Here is an 11,742-nt window from a genome sequence, read left to right on the forward strand (position 1 = left end):
GATGACGGCACTAGAAGGTATCACATGTCTTGATAGGTCTGGCTCTGTGTTGATTGAAGAGATTATCAGAAGAGGTGGTCGGGTAGAATATTTGGAGAAGGTGGGTTTGCTAAAATTATGCTTGTAGCAGGTTGGTACATTTGGTGGGAAAGGAGAAAACAAGTTCATGGGGAAAATATTCAGTCTCCTGCCCGATCAGCCAAGCCAATCTTCGTGTTGACTAGAAACTACATGAATGTGTTGAAGAAACCTGAAGCAAAGACGAAGGAGGGGTGGAAGAAACCACTAGAGGGAAAATTAATGATAAATGTGGATGCAGCGTTTGACACAGATTCGGGAAGCGGTGCAACAGGTGTCGTGATTAGAGATCACACAGGTAGTTTTATTGCAGCTATGCAAACCTATCTATCCCATGTGGTTGATGCTCCTATGGCTAAAGCTTATGCTTTCAGGGATGGTTTAACTTTGGCACAGCAGATGGGTATTCAAAATTTTACAGTTCAGACTGATTGTTGTCAGGTGGTGGAGACAATGAAAAATGGAGGCTTCTCGGCAACTTCGTCGGCTGCTATCTTTGATGATTGTAGTATCCTTTGGAGTGGGTTTGGGAATGTTCTTATTGAGTACTGTAATAGGGAGGCCAATCAAGTAGCACATGTGCTTGCTAGAAATTCTTATAGTTCTGGTAATTCTTGTACCTGGGTCGATGAGCCCCTAGGTTTATTCTTAGCAAGCTCGTGAATGATGTAACTATCCTGTGATGTCGGGCAATAGGTACCAGACGCATTTTTTTTTTCCTTCTAGGGTACCTAAGAGGGCTGGAAAGTTTTTAATGAGGCGGCCTGTTGTCCCTTAATAGAAAATGTTTCAAAAAAAAAACAATGACTGAATTATGCACAACAAGAAATTTTGAGAGAAATGCAATATGCACAAAAATTTGAAAGAAAAAAAACAGAGTCAACCAGCGCCAAGATTAAACTTTAACAACTAGTACTTCAATTTTTTCATGCTATGCCATTTTAAATGGTTTCATGGTAATGTTAGTAAAATGCCATAGGAGTACGAAAATGAGAAGTTACTCAGGATTCAGGAAGTAATATCGTACAATGCATTTGCACATTTCAATAAAATGAAGTGCTCGGTACGATATTCACATGGAGTAATATTGTACTCCCTCAGTCTTGTGGAATAAATGTGCACACTGATTTTAGTCCAATGACAATTAAATTTGTACGCATGTACCCAATCATACTAAATCAGCTACTGTACAATTAATAGGAAAATCGTCGTGTCTGCCCACTATAGGGTGGGCTACGCACTGACTTCACATTGATATCGTCGCATACATTACTTGTCGTGTTTACCCACTATACTGACTATTCCTTTAATACTAATAAAGGGAACTTGCCACAACAGTCGATATGTCCGAGTGGTTAAGGAGACAGACTTGAAATCTGTTGGGCTACGCCCGCGCAGGTTCGATCCCTGCTGTCGACGATATTTTTTGCTTTCTCCTCTCGCCACACCCACAGTTTCTTTCCACTGGCGAGTTGGGCACGTTGGCTCTGAACGTATGCTGCTGCTTTTTCCCACACACTCGCATTTCACGTGCGCTCTGAAAGTTTTTATGCTCTATGTTCCCGTGCGCTCGCATTTTCTCTATTTTTTAGGGAAAGTCACCACGGTGTATTTTATTAATTATAAATCACTAATACATTGTTGGCTAACGCATTTGCAATAAAATCAGGAGGATCGTCACACACAATCAGGAACAAAGCCACGAAAATCCTTCATTCATGTCATTCTTCAAAATCTAACAGTCTCATTTTCTAGTGCAAACTTTTTTTCTTCTCTAATTTATGAAGGGCATTTAGAAATCCATTGGTGTCATGTCATTTGACACCAATATATGGTTGTATTCTAGCTCTGCCCCTACAAACAACATTGCTCCTTCTAAATGTTTAACCAAAAGATGTGTTGCCGTATTGGCTTCCCCACGACTATGAAAAGCACAAGGTAAAACACGACAAAGCATATCACATTCTTCATAAATAGTTACAATTGATTTCTAAAAAAGGCTGGCTAAAAATATTATGCATGTAACAATAAAAACATGAACAACCTAATGTTGCAAGTTCACTACAAGGTTGATCAATCGCAACTGTTGTTGACCATGTCTTCTGCATCCAGCGAGGTGCCCTTAGTGTGACCAAGAGACAGAGACCGAGCTCAACTCCGGGGAGGGGCTAGAGCCTAGATTAATCAGTGTGTAATAACACCATAAAAAGGAGTTGCCATGCCTAACATTTTGAAGAAAGTGACAAGCATAGGGGGTTTAGCCCCTGGTCGCTCCCCTTTTGTCTCAGTCCCTGTCATCCAATACTTACCGTTAGGTTGCATCATGGCGAGAGAGGTCTGGGAGGGATTTCTCCCACACAAGCTTGTCTGGTCCCCACATGTAGACCCTAAGCTAGTGGGATGGTGGACTTCTAGATCGACAGTTCGACACCCCATGGATGGTGACCGAAAGGACTTGTGGACGGCCCACCGCACGTCTTTTGGTGCTTGTGGCGTCAACACAAATTCAATCAAGCATGTGGCTCTATCCATCGTCGGGCCCATCTTGCTAAAAAACGTGTCGAAGATGAAATACATTCGAGGTGAGAGATGCCACTTGTTCACTTCGATGACATGAGAGGTGTCGTGGATGGTTCCGGTTGCGACTATGTCGATACTATAAGAGATGCTGTAGCGTTCGTCTCGGATACCATTCGATGGTGCGGCGAGGCATCTGGTGAATACAATGCACGTCCGGCCTACCTTCTGCAGTTTCTCGGCTCCGTTACATCAGACTTTTGCACGTCCATCTGGAATTGTTGGTCTCCAAGAAAGTGCAAGTTCTTCATGTGGAGGGATGCTCTTGATCGAATTCTTACCACGAACGCGTTGTAGCGACATGGATGGGAAAATAACTACTTACGTTCGCTATGCATTCAGAACCTTGAGACACCGGTGGATATCCTTACGGAGTGCGTTTTGGGCCAGGAGGGTCTGGACATCATTGGCTAAGCTGCTCTAAAGTGCATGCCTTATGGCCCACGTCATTGAGTGTTAGCCCATTAATTGCGGAATGTCTGAATTTATGTGACCTAAACAGTCCAATAGATTAAAAAAGGAAGGGTGCAAATCTCTCATCCTCCTCGTTGCTTGGGAAATATGGCACAAGCGAAATAGGTGTTTTTTTCAAAAGGAGAAAAAACCAACTGTTGAGGCCTTAGTTGTGCGCATCCGAGATGAGGCGGCCCTTTGAAACATGGCAGGAGTAAAATCCCGTTCGATCCGGGTTGAGTTGTGCGGTGTTTTTTTTTTCTTCGACTAGGACCCTGCCTCTGTTTTTTATACCCAACTTTTTTCAAGGTTGTAACAATTATTTTATCTAATCAATGAATTTAGCAGCTCTCTTGCTAACCTTCGAAAGAAAAAAGAATGCAAAAGGAGTACTGAAAAGATGTTCCCAAGATGTTTAGTCCACGGTACCTATATTCTAAATAATACACACTAGTAGGAAAAGCCTCATCAGTGGCGCACGAAAATTTGATTCTGTGGCGCACGGGTGGTGCGCCACAGAAACGTCGCCACAAAAATAAGCTTTCTGTGGCGCACCGGATCGTGCGCCACAAAAATAAGGTTTCTGTGGCGCACTTGTTCTTAGGTGCGCCACAGAAAAGCGTGCGCCACAGAATTGCTTCTTAGTGCGCCACAGAATTTGCTTGTATTATACACGATTTTGTGCTGCCTGGTATACATATACGGTTTATACACAGCAATACGTATACACAATACAGATACACAGGTTATATACAAGCAACATTCGGATATAATATAAATATCATGTACATTGCACGGATATAACATAGACATCATCATCACATTACTTAGAGCCCGATCGAGATACATATATAGTGGCAAGTGTCAAATGTTTTGCATACAACTCTTAATTCATACAAAATTCACAATTTCGAGATACAAAGTAGTCTTCATCCGGTTCCTCCTTTGCTCCGTCATCTCTACCCACCAGGCTCGCTTGCATCGGGGTCCTTCCATCCAGTTCCTACTATGATGAAAATGGAAGAAAGTGAGACCAACAAGTATCCGATGCACAAGAGAAATGGAATAAATGCCTCATACATTGTTGGTCAACACAAATATTAACATTCAGGGACGGTGTAAGTGAGACCAAGTCCGATGCACAAGAGATTGATATTTGTGCTATCTTACCAGGCTCACTTACGCCGCCCCGAGTGTACGTTGACCAAACATTTTAATCATCGGCATTTTGAAAATCTCAAAGCAAATGGAATGACAAAATGGAATAAGTGCCTCATACATTGTTGGTCAACACAAATATTAACATTTAGGGATGGTGTAAGCGAGGCCAGGTAGGATGCACAAGAGATTGATATTTGTGCTATCTTACCAGGCTCACTTACGCCACCCCCAAGTGTACGGTGACCAAACATTTTAATCATCGGCATTTTGAAAATCTCAAAGCAAATGGAATGATAAAATGGAATAAGTGCCTCATACATTGTTGGTCAACACAAATATTAACATTTAGGGATGGGGTAAGCGAGGCCAAGTAGGATGCACAAGAGATTGATATTTGTGCTATCTTACCAGGCTCACTTACGCCACCCCCAAGTGTACGGTGACCAAACATTTTAATCATCGGCATTTTGAAAATCTCAAAGCAAATGGAATGACAAAATAGAATATGTGCCTCATACATTGTTGGTCAACACAAATACTTTGCAGAAGGGCCCCCTTTCCCCGGTCGGCGTTCCGTCAACGGGTGCTTGACGACACAACAACGCCGATCCGCATCTCCGGCGCAGAACCACGCCAGTCCCTCGCCGTCCAGCTGAACGAGTCCTTGATGCAAAGACCGTGCTGGCCTGCCCAAGCATTATGCCGGGCCGTGTTGCCGCGCTTCAAGCCGTGTGTCCCGCGCCCGCACTCGTTCGCCTTCTTGCCGGTGAACCAATAGGCTGATCGTTGGAATAAGGAAACCGATGACGACTCGGTCGCAAGATTAAATTGCGATCGGCCGTCATCGGCTTCCTTATTCCAACGATTAGTCTATTCGTTCACCGGGCAAGAAGGCGAAGAGTGCAGGGCGCATGATCGACACGGCCCGAAGCGCGACAACGAGGGTCGGCATGATGCTAGGGAGGCCGGCACCGTCTTGGCATTAAGGACTCGTTCACGTACCGGACGGCGAGAGAAGAAAAGTGGTGCTGCGCCGGAGAGGCATGTCGGCGTTGTTGTCTCATCAAGGACTCGTTCACCGAACGGCGGCCAGGGAAAGGGGGCTCGTCTACAAAGTATATTGCGGCGTATAGGTGACCAAACATTCTAATCATCGGCACTAAAATGGAAGAAAGGCCAATGCAATTAAGAAGTAGCTAGTATGAACTAAATGGAATGCCTCATACTTTGTTGGTCGAAACAAATATGAACATCCCGGGATGGCGTTAGTGAGGCCAGGTAGGATGCACAAGAGATTGATATTTGTGCCATCACACCAGGCTCAGTAGCGACACCCCGGAGTGTACAGTTGACCGAACATTCTAATCATCGGCACTAAAATGGAAGAAAGAGCCAAGTGGTATCAACTAAATGGAATGCCTCATACTTTGTTGGTCGAAACAAATATTAACATCCAAGAGATGGAGTAAGTGAGGCCAGGTAGGATGCACAAGATATTGATATTTGTGCCATCACACCAAGCCTCACTTGCTCCACCCCCGAGTGTACGAGTGATCGACCAACCATCTAATCATCGACAAGTAAATCACTTGGGGTAATGTTAAAATGTTTGTCTCCATATTTGGGAGACATTTTTAATATTGGAGTCTAGCTAATGGAAATCAAGAACTAGTCTTGATCTCCAAATGGTGATTAGAGGGAATTTATTCATCTTAAGCAACATTAGGGACAAATGGGATCATGCAAGGGACTTGGGTCATTTGGATCATAAGGCATCAATTAAGGAGGCAACCAGGGACAAAGGGAAACATTTGATGATCCATTATCATAGGCAACAAAGCAAGCAACTTTTTCCCCTCTAATCTAGCTAGAGTCCTTAAAAGAAATCCATCATAAGCATGGTCAAATACACATATATAGCATTTGGAGAGCAAACAAGCAAGTAGCCATATCACTCAATCCAATAATATACTAATTTGGATCATAAGGCATCAATTAAGGAGGCAACCAGGGACAAATTAAGGGAAACATTTGATGATCCAAGTAAGTGCATGACACTTTGAGCTACCCAAGAATAAAGGCCAACAAGTGGATAAACATCTCGCTCAACCATTTCTTGCACTAGAGGAAAAGTAACCAACATTGAAACTTGAATAGTCAAGTGACACTACAAGCAGCTCACACACACATGCAAACACATGTGTTGACAAGAACTAATGGATATCAAGAACTAGTCTTGATCTCCAAATGGTGATTAGAGGGAATTTATTCATCTTAATTAAGCAACATTAGGGACAAATGGGATCATGCAAGGGACTTGGATCATTTGGATCATAAGGCATCAATTAAGGAGGCAACCAGGGACAAAGGGAAACATTTGATGATCCATTATCATAGGGACATAAGTCAAGATGCTCAAACACACATAGCATGCATGGAGCAGATGCTCCAAAGGGATTATTCATCACTTGGTATATAGACCAAGTGATGCCGGCAAAAGAGAGGCCAATCAAGAACCAAGAAATCCAGTAAGTGATAGATATGCCTAAACAAGCAACAACACATAGCATATCCCAACTAACCGGATGAGACAAGTCTTGGTAGCCAACCGAATCACCTAGCACCACCTAGCCTTTTAAAACCATCGAAACAGTCCTTTTTCTTCAAAGGATACCACAGTGGCATTCATTTACATGATCCCCTACCGTGGATATCTCTATTTTCATCAAAGCCAACACAAGAAATAGAAATTTATCATTACTCAGCTTGAGTTCAAAACAAAGCTGGGGTACCATAAGGGATTATTCATCACTTGGTAGTAACCATCATAAGCATTCCATTTAAATCACACATTTTAGTATATGTTCTTATCCAAGTTTTTGCCTCAGCCTTTGCATCATTGGCTGAGCTAAGACATCAAACTTCTGGCCAGGGAGCATTCTTTATTTTTAGGGAACTATATGAACTATATGCACATGATCCAGTAAGCCCACCAAGTAGCATTTCATGCATTTAAATTCCTATGAACCAGCTTAACCTCACCGAGCACAACAAGCATCACTAGCAAGTAGCATCAAATGAACCAACCCAAAGTAGCAATGCATCACCGAGCACAACAAGCATCATTAGCAAGAGCATCAAATGAACCAGCTTAACCTCACCGAGCACAACAAGCATCACTAGCAGTAGCATCAAATGAACCAACCCAAGTAGCAATGCATCACTAAGCCATCAAGATTAACGAGCTAACCTCACCGAGCACAACAAATGAACCAAGTAGCATCAAATGAACCAACCCAAGTAGCAATGCATCACTAGCAAGCAATGCATCCAGAGCCAACAAATGAACCAAGTAGCATCAAGATTAACAGCCTAAGCATCACTAGCAGCAATGCATCCAGAGCCAACCGAGCGAGCATTTCGTCGAGCACGTTGTGCTCGCGCGGGGAGGAAGAGGGAGGGGAGGGGAGGGAGCTTACCGACGATTTGGACAGCTTGTGGAGGAGCTCACCGACGACGACGGCAGGGGTGGAGGTCGCGGCGGCTCTTCCACCTTGACGCGGCGGCGGCTCCTCCACCTTGACGCCGCGCCGCCCTCCTCCTCCACGCCGCAGCCGGCTTGTGCCGCCGGTGGCGGGGATGGGTGGAGCGTGGCGGCATCCGGCCATCGCGGAGGAAGGCGGCGGCGGCGGCGACGAGCCGACGGCATCGCTCGCCATGGAAGGCGGCGGCGCGGGGAGAGAGGGGAGAGAGGGGAGAGGAACTTCGTGGCGAGGGAGGGGTACGGCCTTGATATAGTACACGCTATTTCCGTGGCGCACCGAGACAAAGTGCGCCACGTAAAACATTAGTTTTGTGGCGCACCGTCGCCGTGCGCCACGAAGAAGTAGCTTCCGTGGCGCACCGAGGTTTGTGCGCCGTAGAAATTGTAAAACCAATGGTTGGGGGTGACAGGGTGTGGGGCCCACCAAGTTTTTGTGGCGCACCGTTTAGTAGTGCGCCACAAAATTAATCTATTTCTGTGGCGCACCGAGCTTCGTGCGCCACAAAATAAGTTTCTGTGGTGCACACAAAACGGTGCGCCACAGAACTAAGCTTCGCCCTCGGTGCGCCACAAAATAAGTTTCTGTGGCGCACACAAAACGGTGCGCCACAGAACTAAGCTTCGCCTATAAGGGTTTTCCTACTAGTGACAGTACAATTAAAATATGCACATGCACGTGAAAGTATATTAATTAAGGGGAGCAACATGCCAACATGTGTTGGGTTGGCGATGCTTCGTAGAGAGCTGAATCCTACACGCGAGGTTAGTGTACTTGTAATAATAAAAGAACTGGATGCCAAGATTAGCATGCCACACACGCAGTTTTATACACTTCCTTAACCGCCTCAACTTGTTCCCGTCCACGGATCCAAATCCCCCACGCCACACCCACCCGTCCCAACCAGAGCCGGAAGAGCTCACCCTTAATCACCCGCCTATTTAATCCCATCTTACGTCTACAATCGCGAGCGCACAATCATCACAAAGATCGCAACGACTCCGACGAACCATCACCCCACCTGCTCCGGCGACTTCGCTCCTCAACCGCGAGGTGGGTTTGATTCTCCTCCCTTCATCTCGCCTCTGATTTCTCTCGATTTTCGGTCGCGGTGCTCGATTCCTATCGTGTTTTCGCGCTTTTCCCCGATCGATTTGCCTCGTCCGATTTCCCCAGCTCTAGCCCGGTCGATTCAGTCGGTTTCTTGGCTCCTTGTCTCGCTGGGGCTTCGTATTGTGAATTTGTGATCTTCTTCTGGGATTGGATCGGAGACGATGCAGTCTCAGGCTCTCAGCTGTTAGCGTGTGAGGTTGGTTCCCCTCTTGCGTCTTTCCGTGGGTTTCATGGTATTTTCTATTGCAGGTCAACGGAGGGGCAGCCAATCGCGCGATGGGTCTGGGACCGAGAGTGCCGTTCTGCCTCATCCTCTTGCTGCTCGTCAGCCTCGGAGCTGCACAAGCACGGAGCACAGGTATGTTTCACACAACAGCCCTTCCATGCTGCTGGTCATCTCTGTCGCTCGTTCGTTCGTGATAGGGATTGGAATAAGGAATATTGGAATGAGAATTCAAAATTGAGGATATATTATGTTGTGAAATCTTACTGTGCTAGTTAGCAACTTTGGTGCTCTCAGAATAAAAGGTCGTCATATCGTCCATCTGCTGCCAGCTTAATTGGAGTGTTGCCAGTATAGTAGCATGATATAATCTGCTTTGTAAATCATGCATGGTTGTATAAGTATAGTTTTCGGAGAGCCAGTTTAACGGTCAAACATTAATGCTTGGTTTTGTGTCAGTAGTTATGTGTTGTTAGTTCCTTATTAGCTCCTTAAGGTAATTCAAGGCCTAGATGAGGAATGCACATGAACATGATAAACCCATGATGCTGCAGAACCTGGCCACTATTGGAAGCTATTGGCCCATGGAGTTGTTCCTCCTTGTGTCTTGGCCAGTAATATCTGATTTATTTGTTCACAGTTCTTCTTGATATCGAGAAGGAGGCCAGGAACTATGGTCAAATTTCCAAGGAGGAATTAGCTTCGAGCAAAATTCCTGTGCATGTTGAGAGGGGCAGCCCACTATGCACCGCGTGTCAAAACTTTACAACTGATGCTCTGAACTACCTTAGTCAGAAAGAATCACAAGATAAGATGATGGAGGTCCTTCATGATGCTTGTGCTCAGACATTTACACTGGAGAAGAAGGTAAATCTTTTCAAACACTTTGGTTTGTTTCTATGATCTACATACCGAGTTTTACGTATTGTAGGAAATAACCAGCTCAATGGATACGTATTAAAGCACGGTACTGTGTCTTCTCAATAAATGACATGCTGTGTTTTCTTCGCTCTGCAGTGTGCTGAGCTGGTGGACTACTATGCATCTCTTCTGTTTGCCAAGATCGCTGAGATCAAGCCAGATGAGTTCTGCCAACAATATGGCCTCTGCAACTCTCTTCTCTCTGGTGTGAGAGGTGAGAGCACATGCGCGTTTTGCCACCGCTTCGTGGATGAAATCGAGGAGAAACTGAAAGATCCTGATGCCGAGGTAAAATTCTTTTGTTATACTTGCGTTGTTGCTTCTGCCCTGACTCTTACCCTGTCCGCCTCTAATATTTTCCATGTGATATTTGTAGTTTGAGATTCTTCAGCTTCTCCTCAAGGAATGCAACAAGCTTCAAGGTCATGAGCAGCAGGTAAGCTATTTGGCCCTTCTTTTGAAGGAATTATACCACAAAGGAGTTATTTTAAGCTTCTTTAGCTAACGCTCATTATACAACATTCAAAGGTTACATCAGTTGACATTTTCCATGTTTAACAGTGCAAAAGATTGGTCCTGCAATACCTCCCTCTCATTCTGGTCAATGGAGAGAAGTTCCTTGAGAAGAATGATATATGCACGATCGTTCAAGCCTGCGATGCCAGCAAAAATACGATGGTCGGGTCATTCTCCGAGGGGGCATTGCTGAGCGACGCATGATGGTAGGAAGGCTACACCAAGCCGTGTGAACGGGCCGATCAGAATGCAGAAGTTCTTGCTGTACATAAGGGTTTTAAGTTAATTGGCCTTTTGTCTTTAGTTCCCCTGCATTCTTTTGGATGCCTTTGTATTATGAAGAAGCGACATGAATAGGAAATATTCTGTCAAGTCAACTTGGTGTTCATACATAGATTTGTATTAGTACCATCTCAATTCAGCCTACTCCCTCCGATCCATATTACTTTGTGCATGTCGGAGGGAATAGTAAAAGTATGAAGCTACGGGTTGTAATTGTTACTTTGCCATTGGTTAATTTGTACTTTCATCTGTCTGCTTTAATGGTGCTCATGTCATATGCCTTGTTCTGGTGATCAGCTTCAGTTGATCAAGGGGTAGATTTTTCTGTCCCTTCTGCGTTGGACTAGCTAACAAGTACTGTACTAGTGTTCTCTTAAAAATTATTTTGAATTTTTCCAGTGTGACTTTGCTACAAAGAAGTTTGTGAAGACACAAGATTGAGTCCCCATGTTGTCAATTGCTAAGATTGTATGATGGTTAGGAGGGTGGTTGTACCCCCAGCCCACCAGAGTTCAAATCCCAGATTTGACATCTGTGTGTCTCATAAAGGCGGAATATTCATTCAGTGGGAGGCGACGTTCCCGTCGACGGCGAGGCGCTCGTGGTGACTTCGTCAATTTCAAGATCCAATCCGCCGGCTCAGTCTTCCAGAGATGCTCATAGGGGTAGGGTGTGCGTGTGTGCGTTCATAGGGGTGAGTGTATGCGCGTGTATGTGAGCGTCTGCGTTTGTACTGTGTTTCTCAAAAAAAAAAAAATAAGAAAGGGGTATTGCTCCACCAAGTTTTGACATCCCTGCGTTTTCGAATTCGTGTCACACATGTATTTCATGGAGAAATAAGGAGTAGAAGAAACCATTTTAGATAAAATAAAATAC

The 11,742-nt window shown here is 44.8% G+C and overlaps 1 protein-coding gene and 1 non-coding gene across 2 annotated transcripts; both read left to right on the plus strand.

The window, feature by feature from the left end:
* Nucleotides 1–1,415: 1,415 nt before the first annotated feature.
* Nucleotides 1,416–1,497, plus strand: TRNAS-UGA. The gene has a single exon. It is a non-coding gene; the product is annotated as a tRNA-Ser (tRNA).
* A 7,232-nt stretch (nucleotides 1,498–8,729) lies between these two features.
* Nucleotides 8,730–11,127, plus strand: LOC124692964 (proactivator polypeptide-like 1). Its single transcript, XM_047226408.1, has 6 exons — nucleotides 8,730–8,864; nucleotides 9,174–9,282; nucleotides 9,788–10,014; nucleotides 10,165–10,356; nucleotides 10,445–10,504; nucleotides 10,630–11,127. The coding sequence occupies exons 2-6, from the start codon at nucleotides 9,201–9,203 to the stop codon at nucleotides 10,786–10,788; spliced, it is 720 nt and encodes a 239-aa protein (XP_047082364.1). The 5' UTR covers nucleotides 8,730–8,864; nucleotides 9,174–9,200; the 3' UTR covers nucleotides 10,789–11,127.
* The last annotated feature ends 615 nt before the right edge of the window (nucleotides 11,128–11,742 follow it).

The sequence above is a fragment of the Lolium rigidum genome, chromosome 1 (assembly GCF_022539505.1).
Source record: "Lolium rigidum isolate FL_2022 chromosome 1, APGP_CSIRO_Lrig_0.1, whole genome shotgun sequence".
NCBI lineage: Eukaryota > Viridiplantae > Streptophyta > Magnoliopsida > Poales > Poaceae > Lolium > Lolium rigidum.

What these genes read in the sequence shown, in the direction of transcription:
- LOC124692964 (XM_047226408.1), top strand. Translation starts at nt 9,201, where the DNA reads ATGGGTCTGGGACCGAGAGTGCCGTTCTGCCTCATCCTCTTGCTGCTC. An exon ending in CATTTACACTGGAGAAGAAG is followed by an intron (nt 10,015 to 10,164) that starts GTAAATCTTTTC and finishes TTCGCTCTGCAG; the next exon opens with TGTGCTGAGCTGGTGGACTA. An exon ending in TGAAAGATCCTGATGCCGAG is followed by an intron (nt 10,357 to 10,444) that starts GTAAAATTCTTT and finishes TGATATTTGTAG; the next exon opens with TTTGAGATTCTTCAGCTTCT.